This window comes from Armigeres subalbatus, chromosome 3 (genome assembly GCF_024139115.2).
Source record: "Armigeres subalbatus isolate Guangzhou_Male chromosome 3, GZ_Asu_2, whole genome shotgun sequence".
Lineage (NCBI taxonomy): Eukaryota > Metazoa > Arthropoda > Insecta > Diptera > Culicidae > Armigeres > Armigeres subalbatus.
The window spans coordinates 18,266,220-18,286,564 of NC_085141.1; the positions used below are offsets into that span (position 1 = coordinate 18,266,220).

The 20,345-nt window shown below is 42.9% G+C and overlaps 1 protein-coding gene across 1 annotated transcript in view; it reads right to left on the bottom strand.

Moving 5' to 3' along the window:
- Positions 1-1,023: 1,023 nt before the first annotated feature.
- LOC134219303 (uncharacterized) overlaps positions 1,024-20,345 on the bottom strand; it is a 621,614-nt gene continuing 602,292 nt past the window's right edge. Inside the window, exons 8-10 of the mRNA XM_062698024.1 lie at positions 3,775-3,892; positions 2,779-2,966; positions 1,024-2,445 (exon numbers count right to left, since the gene is read on the bottom strand). Coding sequence (XP_062554008.1) covers positions 2,102-2,445; positions 2,779-2,966; positions 3,775-3,892 — 650 coding nt within the window. The 3' untranslated portion in view covers positions 1,024-2,101. The remainder of the gene's footprint in view (positions 2,446-2,778; positions 2,967-3,774; positions 3,893-20,345) is intronic.

Below are 20,345 nucleotides of genomic sequence, written 5' to 3' on the forward strand. Positions count from 1 at the left end.
CGGCGTGACGCCGCCGCCGCTACCTGAAAATGATCTATCACGCCACCGCCGGTAAAATATCAATCAGCGCACAGGTCTACCTGGAAGTACCCGGAAGGTGGCCAATTCGATCGAAAATCACCGAAATGGACTTCAGTATACTTGTTTTGCAAAATCATGAAGATTGACATGTCGCAAGATGGGTTCCAAGATTGAACGGATATTGGCCACTTCCCCAAGGGAAGCAGGCCCTGGAAGCACCCGGAGGGTGGCCAATTCGATCGAATGTCGCCGAAATGTACTCCAGTGTACTCGTTTTGTAAAATCATGAAGTTTGATATGTCGCAAGATGGGTTTCAAGATTGGACGAATATTGGCTACTTCCCCAAGGGAACCAGGCCCTGGAAGCACCCGGAGGGTGGCCAATTCGATCGAAAGTCGCCGAAATGTACTCCAGTGTACTTGTTTTGCAAAATCATGAAGTTTGACATGTCGCAAGATCGGTTCCAAGGGAACGGATATTGGCCACTTCCCCAAGGGAACCAGGCCCTGGAAGTACCCGGAGGGTGGCCAATTCGATCGAAAATCGCCGAAGTGTACTCCAGTGTGCTTGTTTTGCAAAATCATGAAGTTTGATATGCCGCAAGATGGGTTCTAAGATTGAACGGATCTTGTCCACTTCCCCAAGGGAACCGGGCCCTGGAGGGTGCCGGAGGGTGGCCAATTCGATCGAAAGTCGCCGAAGTGTACTCCAGTGTACTTGTTTTGCAAAATCACGAAGTTTGACATGTCGCAAGATGGATTTCGAAGTCGATCTGCCAGTGACCATTTTTTCCGGGAGGGAGGTAACCCCAGTACTCCCCGGAATATCTCCGGAACCATGGCCATAGCAAAAAAATTGACCCCGGTTCCTAAAACTATAGGAATTTTGTGATCGATTCCAGAATATTGCTTGAAAATCCGTTAGAAATTGGCTGAGCATCGTGGTTTTGAATTTTGAGTTTTGTCGTAAAATGGGGGTTGGGGACGTACCTACGTGTTAATAATCAAAAATATCCACAGATTTTACTTTTGAATTCCGTTCATGTTGTTCACTGTGCAATAAAAAGTAAATTTATGATCTCGATGCAGTATTGATCGCCTAAAATAAGTTTTCAATCAATAAAACTGATAAATTATATTTGGTGCAAGTCCCTGATTAAAATTACATATTGATCAAGGCTGACATTGGATGTTTTACGATGTAAAGCTTTTCCAATTTGGACGTGCGTTATTTTGTGTTGGTGATGCATACGCCAAAAAGGACAGCTTAGCTCGGGCCTGTTCTGTAAAGCACAATACCATATAAGATCTCGGGACCGTAGCGGTGCCTATTTAATAAGGAAAAGAATAAAAAAAAAAGTTCAAACTTTACATTGATCGATTAGATTACATGTTTTATAGGAAGTGTGTTTCGCATAAGAAACATATCTGAACAATAGATTTTCTTGTCATACTCTACCAAAATGAAATTTTATCCTCAAATCGAGTGACAATAAAGTAGAAACAAATTATTCTTCTTACATAGGCATAATCTTTGTGTTTAAAAGAATACGCTGCTTAAAACCCGCACTGTCCCTTCTTGCCCTACAATACCCTACAAGTATTCGTGTGCTGTTTACTTTGGCAATGCAATAAGGTCAATTAGGTCGTCACATTTCCACTTAATTAAAGTTTTTTATTGAGCTGAACCAAACATATTGTCACTTTTCTCCTCGTCCAATGCCCAGCTATACTCCGTACGAACGTTCCAGGAATTACAGGAGCTGAGTAGTAGAAAAAGTTCATTTCATTTCTATTAGACTAACATTAGTTTTTCTTGTATGTAAACTTCATTCTTTTTTTTCCGGCGACTACATGGAGTCCGTCGGGATGAGCTTACTGCTTACTTACGCTTATTTACTACAGTTTAGTTGGTAATCGTGTTATTATTCATAAGGATGACCGTTGTTTCATGATGTGCCGAAAGGGGGAGGTGCTGAGGGTGAGTGTGACCTGGATGAGGTGATGACGGCAAAGTAGTTTTTACTTTCTAGCAGGATTTCCCAGGACGGGATTAACGGTATTCTAGCTAGCGTAGGGATCATCTTTGCTGCAAAAACGTCGGTGCTTTGTTTAAGCTTTGAGAACTGATTCGTGAGCTGGTGCAACTGCTGCTTCTGCTGGTGCACAGTGATCGGATTTCACAACTGTTGCTTCTGCAGAAGGGCAGATGGCTGGCCACAAGTCTACTGACTGATGTCTTCGCCGCCAGCACGGCAGAACGACGCAGTTGCCTTTCCGTGCCGAGTAGGGTTGTTGATATGGAGTAGATTAATTTACTTAAATTACAACTATTTAGGATTGCTAGCAGTAGAAAAACTAGCACGTATCGTGACGGACAAAGCACCACTCCGCTACTTGTCTGCATTGCAGCTGGATGTTCACCTGCAAAATAAAAGACGAAAAACAAAAATGCTAAATCAGATGGTGCAGCAATGTAATTAGGATCTGTAATACGGTTGGTGAGCGTGTCGTGTTTCACTTTGTGAATAATAGTGCTACCGTGTGAAATGAAAATTCTCGGTTTATTTTCCAAGTTTTTATGGAAATTGCCTTGCGATGAGGTGTTGACTTTGCTTGTATATATTGTGTACTGCGCGATTTAGATTCTTCGGATTGTCTTGTATGAATATTCTTCTGAATAAGTTTTCAATCAAAGACTTGAATTTTGTCACAAAATCATAAAATGGTGGAATAAATTGTAGTAACCTAACTCACCATTCAGAACGTGAACCTGTACACTGGCGGAGATGGCACCCGATGGGACGCAAGTGTAGTTGCCCGAGTCTCGCAGCGTGGCTCGTGTCAGCATTAGACGGCTGCTCGTACCGGTTTCGGTTTTTTCCGTTTCCAGACTGATGCCACCGCGGGCTGAATCGAAATCAACCACCGAAGAACCGTGGTACCTGTTAGTGAAAAAGATTGAAAAAATAAAATTTAAAATTTAAGAAAATTATACATTTTTAAGCTTTTCGAGAATTGAAAATAGTTTAATGATTCCAATCAAAGGTAACGTATAATAGATACTAGCCTCACTCTAAATAAACCCCGTGGTTTCCGGAAATCCCGCATATTTGTCCCAAATCGATACTATATTTAGAAAATATGGGATCGATATTCGACAATAGCAATAGGATTGAAGAATAGTATTGGTGCAATAGTTTGTAGGGAGCAATTTGAAATTTAATATTAAAAGCATTAAAAAAAAAACAATCTTTACACATTAATCGTACAAAGCTGCAAAGGCTTCTCAAAGCATAATAACTTTTTTTGTAGGCCTTCCAGGTACGTAGCTTCTTCGGCAAAGTGTTTCGGCATCTTTCAGACTATATGCTAACGTATTGAGTCACATTAGTGACGATAAATTGAAGTCGCTAAGAGAAAAAAATGTATAAAAGTTTTTTCATACTAATCTCCATATAAACTTAAAACGCGATGCGGAAAGCGATGACGCAACCAATCGAGCCTACAATTGATTGGGGTCCCGAACCGAATCAGAAAAACCTTGATCTCACTTGATTGGATAAAGTTTGCGTTTTTCCATACAACTGCGCCCCACTCTAATGTGGATTAACATCTTATCAAACCAACCATTGCTAATTGTTATCGACTGAACGGCAGTCCCTGGCAGTCGTCGATGAACGCTAAGCTGTACTTAAATGCATCCAAACCAACAGTTCCCGTTCGAATGGCTTCTGCACATCGCGTACTTACCATGAAATGGACGACGCCAGCACGTTGACCACGCAGGATAGCGAGATGGTGCTGCCCTTCTTCACGTGCACCTCCTGGGAACCGATGATTTTGGCCCGGGCTGCTGTCGAGAGAAAGTCTATAAGTGACAAGTGGAAAGGGTGTTTTAATTATTAGCGAGATTTGTGTACGTGTGTTTGGGTGTGTGTACGTGTGTAACAGGGTTTGCACTTTGGCTTAGCACGGGAAATTGAGGAACGTGAGTAATGGACCGGACCGGAATCTGACTCGATGGTTTATTATGCCTTTTACTACTTGTTAACTGGTTTGGATAGAATGGTCGATTTACGATTTGTCGATATGATCAAAATTGCCGCTCTATCAGTAGGACCAAAAGATATTTTAGTTACTAGATAAAGATTGTCGCTTCGGTTCCCTTTGTTCTGCTGTCCGAAACATGTGTGGTACATACCTGTCAAATCGTATGGATTTTCCTTCTTTGACAATTAGCTCCCCTATCCTCGCCAGCAAAAGATGTTCCGGACAGCGACGACAGCGACAATATTTATCTAGTAACTAAAATATCTTTTGTAGGACCGTGTTATCAAACATATCAAACATATCTGTATATAAATTGCAAATAAAATACGTTAGAAAGTTTTAGTTTTGAGTTTTAGAACATTTTTTATTTCGGTCAATAGTAGTAAGTTACTTTATGTTCGAACATTGCTTTTCGATCTATTATCGTATTCTTGGATGTGCAATTTGTCATGTCGTGAGATAAACATCAGGGCGACAATTTTCCGGTCAGATGAACGCGACTTTCGCGTCCGCGGCTACTGCCCATGGATAGGCGAATCAATTTGTCGAGTAGCTAGCATGGCGTATTTCCTATAGCTGTTTAGCACACCGATTGATGACAAAGTGCTTTCTAGTGGTTTGTGCCTTTTACTAAACAATTTTCACTTGTGTTGGCGCAGTATAAATGCATATACGGAATCAGTTGACAGACTGAAAGTGCGATGTCGGTAATTGTGAAGGTATTTAGTGGAACCTCAGTCACTATGATCGAATTCAGCGTGATCCCACTTGATACGATCCAGTTGAGTTGAATTATTAACGATGTGTGCTTTGAATCTTTTGAACAATGGAACTTTTGGGGACATTGGTCATTTATCATTTTACCCGAATAAATACAAATTATGCACAGTGAGTAAAAACTATGAATCTCCTTTGTTCATAATACCCAAACATTGGTAAATCCGTACATCAATTTGTATAATGACTCTAAGTCTAAGACTTTGTTTTTGAATAGAAAACACAAGAAAGGCTATATAATTAAATTTTAGATGAGCTTTTTATGTTTACTATATTGAATGACATTTTTTACTTTTGATTTTTTGGTCAGAACAAATTAATACTCATTTTATGAATCCAATGTACTAAGATTCCGGTAAAGGTAAAGCTAAGCAATACTTAGATGTACATTTGAAATTGTACTAATTGTTCAGCGTCGTCATAGCAATCTTCGTATTTGTTTGTTAATCATTTTTCGGTAGTTATCATTAAGGTTTTGTGCGGAAAGCAAAACGATCGGCCGGTCATCGAAATTTTGTTATGCTTTGTGAGGTGCGGGTGAGTAAATTAATCAGAAAGTAAAAAATTAGTTCACATCCAGTTGTGTAATACGGTCGATAATTAAATTAATTAATGTTTCTATAGATTGTTTTTGTTTTAAATCAAACTACACGCTATACTTAGCAGACCATTCACCAAAACGAACCCTACCATACTCCCTACCCCATAGGTTAACCAACTTGGTTTGGATCCCTATACATTTTGGACCTAGACCTGTGCGCCGATTTAGCTTGAGCCGGCGGCGGCGTGACCGCAATTTGCTAACGGCGGCTTAGCCGGCATCACACCGCACCGCCGGCGGCGGCTCGGATCGGCGCGGTTCAAAATTGAATCGTTTGTTTGAAAAACTACATATCTAACATTTTTGGCCAAAATGAGATGTTTATTCACTCTGAATCCTCGTCCAAAAATACGTATACTGGCCAAAAATATGAAAAAAAAATTGTTCAGGAATGTTTGACCGCACTTTAAAAAGCAATTATGGAGTTAGTACTGCTTACATTTTTCACACTGGAAGTGCTCCAGGGTGTTGAGATTTGCCAAAAACTATCGATCTGTAACGAAGAAATCATAAGATTCGGTGCCAATTTGTTCAAAAATAGTTTTTTGTTGTTTTCTCGAAATTGTGTAAAATGGATACATGCAAATTCTCAAATAAATGATACAATTTTTTTTTTTTTTTTTATCTTTCGTTTATTTGGAAGGCTCATTTGCCGTGAAGCGTTACGGAGCCGAAATCAAGTTTAACAATACATTTCTTGATTCTTATACATAGTGTTAGTTTTGGGGAACCGAAAGACTCGCGGTTTAGTCGAGGTTAAGGAATACAATAATACAGTAGGAAAGGAAAGGATTTTAGGGTGCTTAAGTAATTACGATGCTGATGTTCCCAAAGTTGACATTCCTCGCATTTTTACATTTGTAACGGGACAAACAAACTTTTTTCTGGGAGACAACGACGAGAGGAAGGCATACGGAAGGGATGAACGACAGACATGGAAATGTACAACAAGAGGAAGACATTCGATATGGGGTACGACAGACAAGGGAATGGGCAGGCAATGATTACAGTTTTACATCAGCAACTTTCAAAAATTGGTGGACCAGGGACATGTACTCGAGATCAAGGCCCGACAACACTTCCCTAATAGGCTTTGGTTGTTTTCCTCGGACCCGGAGATGTTCAGTTAGCGCAGATCTGGGGCCACGATGCTCCTCGCACGCCCACACGACATGATCGATGTCCTGATAATCCTCGCCGCAAACACAGAGATTTCCTTCCGAGAGCCCCACTCTGAAAAGATGTGCATTTAGAGTGTAGTGATTGGACATTAGACGACACATGGTTCGAATGAAGTCTCGTCCCATATTCAATTTTTTGAACCATGGACGCTTCGACACCTGCGGGCGAATTGAATACAGCCATCTACCCAACTGTTCTCATTTGTCCATTTCTGTTGCCAGCTGTTCAAGGTTTCCTGACGAACTAATGTGAAAAATTCATCGAAGGTGATTTTCCGATCGTAAATATCACCTTCCATAGCGCCCACCTTAGCCAAAGAGTCCGCTTTCTCATTTCCCGGGATCGAGCAATGAGAAGGGACCCAAGCCATGGTGATTGTGTAAGACCGTTGTGATAAGGCACTCAAAGCTTTCCGTATCCCATTTAGAAGATACGCTGAGTGCTTAACCGGTTTCATTGACCGAACAGCCTCCAAGGAACTTAGACTGTCGGTGAAGATGAAAAAGTGGTCAGGAGGTAGGGATGCGATTTGCTCGAGTGAATAGTGTATAGCTGCTAGCTCAGCAGTATACACGGAACAAGGCTCTTTGAGCTTAAAGTAGGCGCTATGAAAAACGTTGAAAACACCGAAACCAGTGGAGTCATCAATTTTGACCCGTCTGTAAAAAGCTTCTCTCCTCACTGGCGTGCCCGTATTTGCTTGCAAATAATGGAGGTATGACCTCCGCACACAGAAAGTCTGGTATTCCATGAACCTCCTGCTTCATGGACAGATCAAAAGTAACAGAGGAACTGTAAGAGTCTAAGAAGTTAGCACGATTGGTATCTACCGAAGAAGGGCTTACCTCCAGCGTTATGTACCAGTGGTAAATACTCATGAATCGAGATTGAGGGTTTTGTTCGAGCAGCTTCTCGAAGTTATCAATGACCAATGGATTGAGAACCTCACAGCGGATGAGGAACCGGAGCGATAATTCCGCGAAACGATCTGTTAGTGGCAGTACTCCCGCAAGTACTTCCAAGCTCATTGTATGTGTCGAATTCATACATCCTAACGCGATACGGAGACAGCGGTACTGAATCCTTTGAAGCTTCAGCATGTGTGTTTTAGCCGCGGACTGGAAGCAGAAACTACCGTATTCGAGGACCGACAAAATGGTTGTTCTATACAACGTCATAAGATCTTCGGGATGCGCTCCCCACCATGTTCCGGTTATTGATCGCATGAAGTTGATCCGTTTCTGGCATTTTTGTGTCAGATACACAATGTGCTTCCTGAAGGTGCATTTCGAGTCGAACCAGACCCCGAGGTATTTAGAAGATATGCTATGAGTGATTGTCTTACCCATCAGTTGGAGCGGGAACTTTGCCGGCTTATGTTTTTTGAAAAGACAACCATCTCAGTTTTCTCCGGAGAGAATTCGATACCCAGCTTCGTAGCCCAAGTAGACAAATTGTCCAAAGTATCTTGCAATGGTCCTTGCAGATCAACCGATGTTGGCCCCAGAAACGGATACAACACAATCATCTGCAAGCTGTCTCAACGAGCAATTTGGCATGAGACATTCATCAATGTCTCTGACGTAAAATTAGTAAAGAAGGGGCTCAAACATGAGCCCTGGGGAGACCCATGTAGCTAATTCGTGAAGTTGCCGAGTCACCATGAGAAAAACTCATACGCTTCTCTGACAACAAATTGTACAAATAGTTGTTCAAAATTGGTGAAAGTCCACACTCGTGGAGTTTGTCAGATAAGACATCGACGCAAACTGAATCAAAAGCCCCTTAATGTCCAAAACACTGAGCCCATTTGCTCTTTTTAGCGAAAGTAAGCTGAATTTCTGAAGAAAGCAACGCAAGACAGTCGTTCGTTCCCTTGCCCTGCGGAAACCAAATTGTGTATCTGACAACAAACTATTCGATTCAACCCATTTGTCTAGCCGGAAGAGAATCATCTTCTCCAACAGCTTCCGAAGACATGACAGCATCGCGATGGGGCGATACGAGTTACAATCCGACGCGGGTTTTCCGGGCTTCTGGATGGCTATCACCCTCACTTCCTCCAATCATCCGGAACAATGTTGCACTCCAGTAACTGATTGAACAAGTTCAATAAGCGCCTCTTCGCGACGTCTGGGAGGTTTTGAGCAAATTGAACCTGATTCTATCCATCCCTGGAGCGGAATTGTTACATGAAAGGAGAGCAAGTGAGAATTCAATCATCGAAAAGGGACGATCCATATCATCCCTGTCTGCAAAAGCATCACGTAGCTCTTGCCTCACCGGTACCGAATCCGGACAAACTTTCTTTGCGAAGTCAAGTATCCACCGCGACGAGCTTTCACGATCTTCGTTTACGGACGACGCGTTGCGCATTCTTCTTCTCCCGACGGTCCACAGAGTTTTCATTGAAGTCTCGCGCGATAAACCTTCAACAAAAGTGCGCCAATATCCGCGCTTCTTCACTTTGACCAGTTTCTTGAACTGGATTTCGAGCGCGGTGTATCGTTTGTGAAGAACGATCGCCCCGTGTTTCCGAAATTCTTTGAACGCGGCGGATTTCTCGCGATAAAGTTGCGTACACTCGATGTCCCACCACGGACTGTAGGGTTTCCTACGAACCGAAGCTCCTGGCACCGGCCGACGTTGTGCCTGAAGAGCGCTTTCAAGAATCAACTGCGATAGAAACTTGTACTCTTCCCGCGGGGAAGTGCTTCTATCGACTGTATGCCATCGCTGATGGCGTCCGCATATTTGCCCCAATCGATGTGCTTCGTGAGGTCATATGAAAGATCGATGGAAGCAGATTGCTTATGTCCATTGGAAATCGAAACTTCGATCGGCAAATGATCACTACCATGGGGATCTTGGACCACCTTCCAAGTACAGTCCAACGATAATGAGCTCGAACAAATGGAAAGATCTAGACGGCTATCTCTTGCTGGAGGAGCCACTCGTGTAACTTCTCCTGTATTCAAAATTGACATATTGAAGTCGTCGCAGAGGTCGTATATCATTGATGAACGGTTGTCGTCGTACAGTTCCCCCAGCCTGTACCGTGGGAGTTAAAATCTCCTAAGAGCAACCGTGGCTCGGGCATAACCGAGAAGATGTGCGAGAGATCTCTTCGAGATATCGCGGTGTTTGGAGGAAGATATATCGAGGCGATACTGAGGTCTTTTCCTCGAATAGTCACCTGACATGCGACAGCTTCGGTGCCAGACATCGGAGCAAGATCGACTCTATAGAAGGAGTGCTGTTTTTGATCCCTAAAATTTGCCCGATCGCGGCGGATTATGTTGAAATCAGGAAAATGAAGGTTCACATCTGGTGTTAGCCATGTTTCACATAAAGCAAAAGCATCGCATTGTAATTTGTTAACTAAAAATTTAAAAATATCTAATTTTGGAAGAATACTTCGACAGTTCCACTGTAGAATCGAAATCATGTTACCCTTATTGACTAAGTTAGCCATCAAAGGATACAAATGACTCGAGGAGGGGCATTTTCGAAGCCAGCTGCTTCAGGAGAGGAGTCAGAATAGGAAGAACAGTTTTGACCATGTTCTTCACGGGGTCGGAAGCATCAAAGAAGTTGAGGATGAGCTCCACGATGCCAGAAAGTGTGAACATTGGAGCGCTCGGGAGTTCTTCTGCTCGCTCTGTATGCTCTCTTTCTGGCTGAGAAATCGCAAAAATGGGGGTATCTGGGATTTTAGATGTTCCCGGAAGCGGTGGAAACTCTCGATCATCCCGATGTGAAACCACAAAATTTGACCATGTTGGATTGGGGCTCACTTTGAGGCTGTTTTCTAGGCTTTTTCGAGGGTCGCTGGCTCTGTTTTATTCTCTTCCTCGTTGAGCCATTGAAAACAAAGGGAACCCCATTTCCAACCTCGGAGTCAGAGCTACCTTGATCGTCCAAAGGAAGAGACGAGTAGATGGTGTCAGAAACGAGTGGAGGAGCGGCCTTCCTCAACATTTCGGCGTAACTTCGCCGAGAACGTTGCTGAAGAGACCGCTTCTGGTGGATTCGCTGCTGTATGTACGTTGGGCAAGCTTCAAGAGCATGTGGAGGGCTTTCGTTACAATAGACACATTTCGGTGCCGTCTTGCACGCTCCTCCACATGCTTCTCTCCGCATGATGCACAGCGAGGTTTATTGCAACAGTACTGAGCGGTGTGGCCCAGCTGCTTGCAATTAACACAATTCATCACCTTCGGTACATACAGCCGAACAGGTAGACGAAGTTTGCCAATCACTACGTAGTCAGGCAGTGCGGACCCGGAAAAGTGACGCAGAAAGAGTCAGACGGGGAATAACTCCGCTTCTCTCCCTCCTGCGACACCGAATACATTTGTTTGCAATCCAGTATCGCAACAGGAGGCAAAGAAACGTTCTTGAAACGACCGAAACCTTGTTTCAAATCGTCGCATGTCATACTTCCCTCCGTCACCACCCCGCGATCTCACACACTGCTGACGGTAAATACACCCTATATTCGAGAGTGAAAAGCTCACAGGTGACAATCTCGTTGGCCTGTTTGCGATCACTGACCGTGACACGGAGTTTACTGGACCCAACCATGTCAATGGTCGTGACAGACGAAAATCGCTTTTCCAGATCTTTGCTAATCTGGCTGATATTCAAACGTTTGCCTTTGGGTCGAAAGAAAACAACATACGGCCCACTAGAGTCGTGAGGGTAGACCTTGGGACGGGGGCTCGTAGAGGAAATTTTAGCGTTGCTGGTGTCCATTTCGTTTTGGTTTGGAACACCCGAATGCAACGAAACATCTGACATGGAATACGAAGTATCCCCGCCAACTTCGCCTTCGCGCATTGCGGACACGAAATGCGCCGCTGCAGCGAGGCACAATCTCTTTTAAAACTAAACAATTATCACAAGGGCAGAAAAAAAACACGCACAAACAAAATAATGATTTGGGACAGAGGGGAAGACGAGTAAAAAAGAAAGAAAAAAACTATTCCAATAAGATGGGGAAGAGAGGGGAACAATGAGAGGGAGCTCAATTAAATACTTGCGTTCACACTGCTGTGTTGCCGGCTCGATGGACACTCGCCGGTGGTGCGGTCGAAGCGAACCACGCTATTGTTGGTGTTCTCGCCGCACCCAACACTGCAACTGGGTGGATGGATGGTGGCAGGACGGCGGCGTCTGTGTTGGTGGAGACGCACGATGGATGATGACTGTCGGCGTGGGACGATGATGCCTGCGCCTGCGATGGACGCCGAATAAACTGCAAAGTTTTGCGTAGTTGCAAAACCAACGAAATGGCTACTTAACTGCTACAGCTAAGCACCACTTCCACTCAAGCACTATGCTTCAAAACACTTTCGGGAAAAAAACCACTACCTGTACTTCAGGAAAAAAAACCGAATGAGAAGCAGACCGTACGCGGACTTACAACTGTCTCGCACGGATGCTCGACGTGGAATGAAATGATACAATTATCCTTCAAAAATTTCGTCGGTGGGTGGTGAAAATACCTTCGTTAAATATTTGCTTTTTGAGCTCTAATGATTCCTGGTGAGAACACTAGCAAAAATTCTGAGTTATGGCTTCCTTAGCTTGGCGGCTACAAAGCAAAGCCATGCATGGTACGGTGTAGGTTTTTGTTATTTCCCTGTGCCTATGAATATAATCCTCGTAAAGTCCACGTAAAGACCACACAATTATACACTGTAGGAGATTGCGACTGGTAGAATGGATATTTTGACGTTGGCTTTTTCCATCTAATTTAATTAAGACGGCTAGTTTGGCATAGCCCTTAATAACTGTGGAAGTGCAAACAATAAGCTGCGACACGGCAATTTTAAAATGGGGAAAGTAAAGTCAACCAAAAAGTTCAGATGAGAGAATTCCAGCAGGACATACGTAGAATAGACATTTTCTGGGAACTTTTCCATGTGTTTCTTATCCAGAAAATCTAAGACACGTATTTTCATTCCTCGGAACTTCTGGATAAGGGAATCCTTATAACTCCTAGGCTAGGTTTCTTGTAGTGAATAAAAAATATGGGACCCCTTACAATTCTTTAGTTTTACAGAAATTCTTGTGTAAAGAAATGTTTAGAAGTCATGTCGGAGGGATTTCCTATTATTTCTGTCCATATTTCTTTATAACTCGTGAGGGAGAAATTCCTTAGAGTTATTAGAGAGAAGTACTTTCGAATAATCGACTGTTTATTGTTATTTTAACTCAAAACGGCTACGCAGTCTTTAAGGATTAAAACAAGATTTATATTTGTCCAACGTTTCGACACGGGGTTGGTGTCTTCATCAAAAAAGGGGGGTTTGCAATCAGGCGGTTTGATAAAGAAAATCTGTGTTATTTGCCAGTGTCATCTATGTTAAAAATAAGTGTTTTCCAAAATAATGTACCACAAATTTCCAAACCTGACAGTTATTGTAAGACTAAACATTAGACAAGGAACAAACATAATATTTTTCCCCTGATGAAGACACCAACCCCGTGTCGAAACGTTGGACAAATATAAATCTTGTTTTAATCCTTAAAGACTGCGTAGCCGTTTTGAGTTAAAATTAGAGAGAAGAATTATCTGGCCTATGATGAGAAATTCATCAGGAACAATTTTTCCAAATTCCCGAAGGAGAAATTCATCTTAATTTCTGGGGAGAGGATTTCTCAAAATTCTAGCGAGAGGGATCTTTTGTAGGGGCAATTCCTCCAATAGTTTCTTAATAATTATTCCAGGGAATTTATTTAGAAGAATTTCTTAAGGGATAAAAATCCCCGAGTTTCTGAAGGCGAAATTTTCTAAAAATTCTAAAGCAGGAATGTACCACAATATACAATAAATTTGAGACGAGAAGAAGGTTGCCAGAAGCCGGATGTTGGTGTCGGGTTACCGATCGAATAGAGATTGGTACAAGGAAGCAAGAGCAGCCGAAAAACGAACCCACCACAGAAAGAAGAAAGAATATGAAGAACAAGTGATTAGCGAGGCGCAGGAAAAAATGGAGCAGAACGATATGCGGAGGTTCTATAAGTCTGTCAATGGCGTGCGGAGAAAGACAGCATCGTCTCCCGTCATCACAATTATTGTGCTTGGTCATGCCCGACGTTCCTGTACGATAGTCACTAAGTTAGTACCTGCGGTTGTGCTATACCCGACGACCCTGCGTTCCTGTACAGCCTCTGGCGATAGCCTGATAGACAGTACAGTGGGTGTTAATCGACATCTAGCTGCGCTCATAAGAAATTTCAACAACTACCGATCAACAGTGTAAATCATCGTCCGAGCTGATAGCGTAAAAAATTTGAAAGGGAAAGTACCGCGTTTATCTGGAATCCGCACCGTTAAAAAAATTCTACACGCTCACACGCCCTGGGACCCGGGAGAAAATAGGCCTTCTGTGCCTACCACGAAAGCTGGCGTAGCGTAGGTCAGATCAGCAGCTTGGGGTCTAAACTAGTCCCCCGCCGGGACAGCAAGAACTCCTGGGTCATAATGTTTCAGTTTTCAAACTCGACATTTTATAAAATAATATTGGCATGCGTTGTGCTTTGAAATTGTTTACATGCTTGATAGATTAGATTAGAAACCTCATTCTTTACACTCCGACCAAGTGGTTCAACAGTTTCCATGCCTTCGGATCCTAACAGTAGAAACTTATAGTTGATGTGGCCATAACATACTGTTAGGATTACAGAGCACTGAGCTACTAGTTACGCTAAAGATGGGAAAACAAAAACTTATCTCAATTGGAAAATATACGGAATAGTCGAGAACTTGTATGAATCGTATTAACACCTTCTTCTGCATATTTATTCCAGTTCTTAATATGGGGACTGCGCGTAAGTTTTTGTTCATTGAGATCATTTGGCCGAAAGGGTCATTTGGTCGAAAGGGTCATTTGGCCGAATAGTACATTTGGCCGAATAGAACATTTGACCGAATAAGACATTTGGCCGAATAAGGAAATGAATAAAACTTATATTGTGCAAGATTTAATCTCTTCGTTTCAGATTCTTGTCTATTTCGACCTTTTGCCTCTTTTGATTTTTTGTTCTTTTCGAACTTTTGTCTCCATTGGCCTTTTGTCCCGTTCGACGTTTTGTCCTTTCGGCCTTTTGTCCCATTCGACCTTTTGTCTTTCCACTTTCTGTCCTTCAGACATTTTGTCTTTCGACCTTTTGTCCCTAACCATTATGAACTACTTACTGAGATAGAAATGGGTAACGAGGATCGTTCGTAGTCTATGCAACTGGGAACCAAGACAAAATTGGAAGTTTCATATTGATTGTTGCTACTACCTCCTGGTGTTCAAAAGCAAAAAAAAAAAACATGAAAATACGAATAGGAAATGGATTTTGCATACCTATTTATTTCTTTTGATTGAACTCTTGAAGTATCTACGCAGCAAAGATGAAAAGAATTTTCCGCTGTTGACATGTTCTACTTTACAAAGATTTGTATTTCTTAACTCCTTAGCCATATTTGTTGCCATGGATGAAAGTAAATACTAACCAAGTTTTAAAATTTACAACTGGCTTTCGTGGGTAGCAAAACTGTTTAGACACACTATGCCAAACTACCAAACAATAGCTGGAATTAGCCTTCATAAACATTGACTAGGATCGTCTGAAATATCATTTGATTCCAAACAACCTGGAATTCATATCAATGTCTAACCTACCGTCTACTATAGTCGAACGACGCAAAATATGTGCTTCAGTTGAACCAGATTTCTGGATCGTTATTTATCCAACAAGTCCATCTATTTACACCCGAAATATTACGAGCACGGTGTCAACGAATGGAACGGCAGAATATCTTACCGCGACGTTCCGATATCCGCCGAAAATACGAAAACCCATTTTGAATACGTCAGCGTTAGTTTAGGTCGCCGGTCGCCGATGATTATCTCGCACTCTCTTTGTTCTGTGTGATCCGGTCGGGTATGATGTTGCCGGAAAATGTATCCTCACTCGAATGAGTTTCAGGTCAATGATACGGTATTTGGGATAGTTGCTTCCCTCGTCAGCACTGTTTCGGTAACACTAGCAACCGCATATTCAGAGCGCCAAAGACTACATACAAATCATTTTTTCCTTTACTGGTCTCACAAATCATTCGTTTACAGTAGACCCTTAATGGTTCAAATTTAAATTGTAGCTCCCTTTTTAAAAGAGATTCAAAATAATTCAGTTCTACTGTCTTATCAATATGGAATCTTCAGTTATATCCAGGAACTGGTTGGCGAACGAATGTATTGTTCCATCATGAAGAATGGGGGTGTTTATTGTACGGGAAATTATTTTCCAAATGAAGCTGCGACTGTGAATATTCGGAAATAGCGAACAATGACCAACTCTATCCTTTCCGTGATACAGTCTTTTTCCCAATAGCGTGGTAGATGATCGGATGATATCGTTCGTAGTACAAAATATACAGCTCTAATGGAAGAATGAATGTATAAAAGCACACATGCAAGGCAAACATGGAAGCGCCGGCACCAAATCATCGACATAATTCAGCTGGAACCTGGTTGGTACCCTTGCTGCGTTGCGCTTAGAGGGCGAGAAAGGAAACCAACTGGCGATGCAATACCGGAAAAGTTTAGTACCGGTTGATGAACATTTCCGCAATTATCCGTTGCCGTTCAGCCGAGAACTGTGTCCATTCTTTCGATTTGCATCAGCGCACCAACGACGCAGTCTGCCAGCAGTGGGAGCCCGGTAGTCGGTTCGCATTCCATACGCGAACATAAAAGAGGCATTTCATCATTTATCGGATTGTTGGTTGGTGAAACAGCACTCCACTGTACGTGGAATGCAGATGTTGAATATATGGTTCATGCTGGCATACCTACACTCTTTTAATTTGTTTGCATGGTAAAACATTTCTAAGCGATAATTTTTCAATTTTTCATTGAAATTTTAAACGTGTAGAGATATAGCATTTTGTTTTCTAAAAGTTAAATTAATTCGCAAAGCGGTAGAATTTCCCTTCTTTTAAGTCAATGATTCCCCGCATATTGGCATGGCAAATGCTGGGCAATGCGTTTCATTGGTAATTCGCGTACCAAATGGAATAAAATAGACCCCATTTTGCGATCCTTAGCTATCCCTACGACTTCTATCCCTACCTCCCCGTGGCTGTGGTGCCGGCCAGATTACGAGCAATCTTAGGAAAGATCGGGTAATCAACTTTGGTGAGAACTATGGTCGTATGTTGATAGGGACGTGAGGGTCTGCTCCCCTTCGGAGGCGAAAACTGTGAAACACAAAACTGTGAATTGCATCGTGTCAGCATCGAAAAAGCAGCCCCTTTAACGCGTTGTATCACGCAAAAAAAAGTGTTCATGAATTCGTGAACTAACAAGTTCACGGTGTATTTTTTCGTGAACAACAGCCACGGATTCGGGAACAAATTCACATTTTCTGGAACGTTCTGAAAAACGTGACTGGTGTTTCCGAATCCATGAATTAAATCACGGTGTATTTTTGCTAGTTCACGAATTCGGGAACGCTTTTTTTTTGCGTGTAGGTAGCGCAACCCTGGTAGGGTTGCCTACCAAAGTTTCTACAGTTACCAAGAAAGGCAAAAGTAGAGCAAACGGATGGACTCAACGGCATGAATGAACCCGCACGTATTAGGCTTCTCGTGAACTGCAGAAGATCAGCGTAAGCGTGGCAACAATCCAGGAAAACTTTCCGAGCGGTGAATCTCATCGCAAACAATTCATTCAAGTACGGCATCTATCATAGCAGCTGCGACAGAGCGGAACGTGTTGTTGGCTTCATGGTGTTCGGGAAGCAGATGAAGCGACCAAATTTGCGGGTTGAAAATGAAGGACATATTCTTCAACTACAGTCTGATCAGCATGTAATGCCCCAACGAACGATAATCCCGATGACGTGAAGGATGCGTTACATGGGAGTCTTGATAAGGTTTACGGAGAGTGCCCAACACACGATGTACAGATTGTCATCGGGGATTCAAAAGTACAGATCTGGAGAAAAGCATCAATCGCCCGGTTGTTGGCACGGGAAGCCTTTCATTCCGCTTCCAACGATAATGGTCTGTGACTTGTGGTTATGACCTTTACTGCTGCTAAAGGGATGGCAATCAGCTGTATCTATTACGCACGTAAGAATATCCGCAAACCTGTCAATATCCGAGTGGCGACACTTGGTCACATATAGACCACGTGTCGATCGACGGACGGCATTTCTCGGATGGTATAGATCAGATCTTTTTCTTGAGAGGAGGCTTCCGAATCTCTTGTAAGGAGGCTTCCGAACTTCTTGAAAGGAAGCTTCCGAGCCTCTTGATAAGATGCTTCCGAATCTCTTATAAGGAGGCTTCCGACCTTCTTGAAAGGAGGCTTCCTAGCCTCTTGAAAGGAGACTTTCGAGCTTCTTGAAAGGAGGCTTTCGAGTCTCTTGAAAGGTGGCTTCTCAGCTTTTTGAAAAAAGGCTTCCGAACTTCTTGAAAAGAGGCTTCCGAATCTCTTGAAAGGGGGTTCCGAGCCTCTTGAAAGAGGGCTTCCGAGCCTCTTGAAAAGAGGCTTTCAAACGCCTTGAAAGGAAGCTTCCAAATATCTTGAAAGGAGGCTTCCGAACCTCTTGAAAAAGGCTCTCAAGTGTCTTGAAAGGAGGCTTCAGAACCTCTCGAAAAGATACTTTCGAACCTATTGAAAGAGGCTTCCGAGTCTTCTGAAAGGAGGCTTCCGAGCTTCTTGAAAAGAGGCTTCCGAATCTCTTAAAAGGAACCTTTCAAACTTCTTGTAAAGAGGCTTCCGAACTTCTTGGAAGAAGGCTTCCGAACCTCTTGAAAAGAGGCTTCCAAGTCTTTTGAAAGGAGGCTTCTGAGCTTCTTGAAAGGAGGCTTCCGAACTTCTTGAAAAGAGGCTTCCGAATCTCTTGAAATGAGGCTTCCGAACCTCTTGAAAGGGTGCTTCCAAATCTCTTTAAAAGAAGCTTCTGAACTTCTTGAAAGGAAGCTTCCAAATCTCTTGAAAAGAGGCTTCCAAGTCTTTTGAAAGGAGGCTTCTGAGCTTCTTGAAAGGAGGCTTCCGAACTTCTTGAAAAGAGGCTTCCGAATCTCTTGCAAGGAGGCTTCCGAACTTCTTGAAAGGAAGCTTCCGAGGATCTTGAAAGAAGACTTCCGTGCCTCTTGAAAGGAGGCTACCGAACCTAATAAAAGGAGGCTTCCCAGCCTCTTGAAAGGAGGTTTCCACGTCTCTTGAAACCAGGCTTCTGCAGGAAAGGTGGCTTCCAAACTGCTTGAAAGGAGGCTTCCGAATGTCTTGAAAGAAGGATTCTTAGGCTCTTCATAGGGGGCTTTTAAACCTCTTGAAAGGAGGTTTTCGAGCCTCTTAAAAGGAGGCTACCGAGCCTCTTGAAAAGAGGTTTCCAAGCCTTTTGAAATGAGGCTTCCTAGGAGAATTTTAAGCCTCTTGAAAGGAGGCTTCCGAACCACTTGAAAAGAGGATTCGGAATCTCTTGTAAGGAGGCTTCCGAACTTCTTGAAAGGAAGCTTCCGAGCTTCTTGAAAAGGGGCTCTCTTGAAAGGAAGTTTCCAAATCTCTTGCAAAGAGGCTTCCGAACCTCTTGAAAATGGGCTTCCAAGTCTTTTAAAAGGGGACTTCTGAACTTATTGCGAGGAGCCTTCCGAACTTCTTGAAAGGGGGCTTCCGAGCCTCTTGAAAGGAGGCTTCCAAACTTCTTGAAAAGAAGCTTCCAAATCACTTGAAAGGAGGCTTCGAAACCTCTTGAAAAAAGGCTTTCGAATTTTCTTTTGTATCTTTATTAAGGAGATTTTTAGGCTTTCGAATCTCTTGAAAAGAGGTTTTCGAGCTGTTGGAAAGAAAGCTTCCAAACCTCTTGAAAAGAGGCTCCAAAGCCTCTTGAAATGAGGCTTCCGAGCGTATTGAAAGAGGCTTCCGAGCCTTTTGAAAGGAGGCTTTTGATCCTGTTGAAAAAAGGCTCCCGAGCCTTTGGAAAGGAGGATTCCCAGCCTCTTGAAAAGAGTCTTCCGATCCTATTGAAAGGAGGTTTCCGAATCTCTTGTAAGGAGGCTTCCAATTTTTTTGAAAGGAGGCTTCCGAATATCTTGCATGGAGGCTTCTAAGCCTGTTGAAAAGTGGCTTCCAAGTCTCTCGAAAGCAGGCTTCCAAGTCTCTTGAAAGGAGGCTTCTGAACTATTTGAAGGGAGGCTTCCGAATGTCTTGAAAGAAAGATTCCTAGGCACTTTAAAGGTGGCTTTAAAACCTCTTAAAAGGAGGCTTCCGAATCTCTTGTAAGGAGGCTTCCGAACTTCTTGAAAGGAAGCTTCCAAGCCTTTTTGATAAGAACTCCGAACTTCTTGAAAGGAGACTTCCTAGCATTTTGACAGGAGACTTTCGAACTTCTTGAAAGGATGCTTTCGAGTCTCTTGAAAGGTGGCTTCTCAACTTTTTGAAAAGAGGCTCCCGAACTTCTTGAAAAGAGGCTTCCGAACTTCTTGAAAGGAAGCTTCCGAGGATCTTGAAAGAAGACTTCCGTGCCTCTTGAAAGGAGGCTACCGATCCTAATAAAAGGAGGCTTCCCAGTCTCTTGAAAGGAGGCTTCCGAATGTCTTGAAAAAAGGATTTTTAGGCTCTTCAAAGAGGGCTTTTAAACCTCTTGAAAGGAGGTTTTCGAGCCTCTTGAAAAGAGGTTTCCAAGCCTTTTGCAA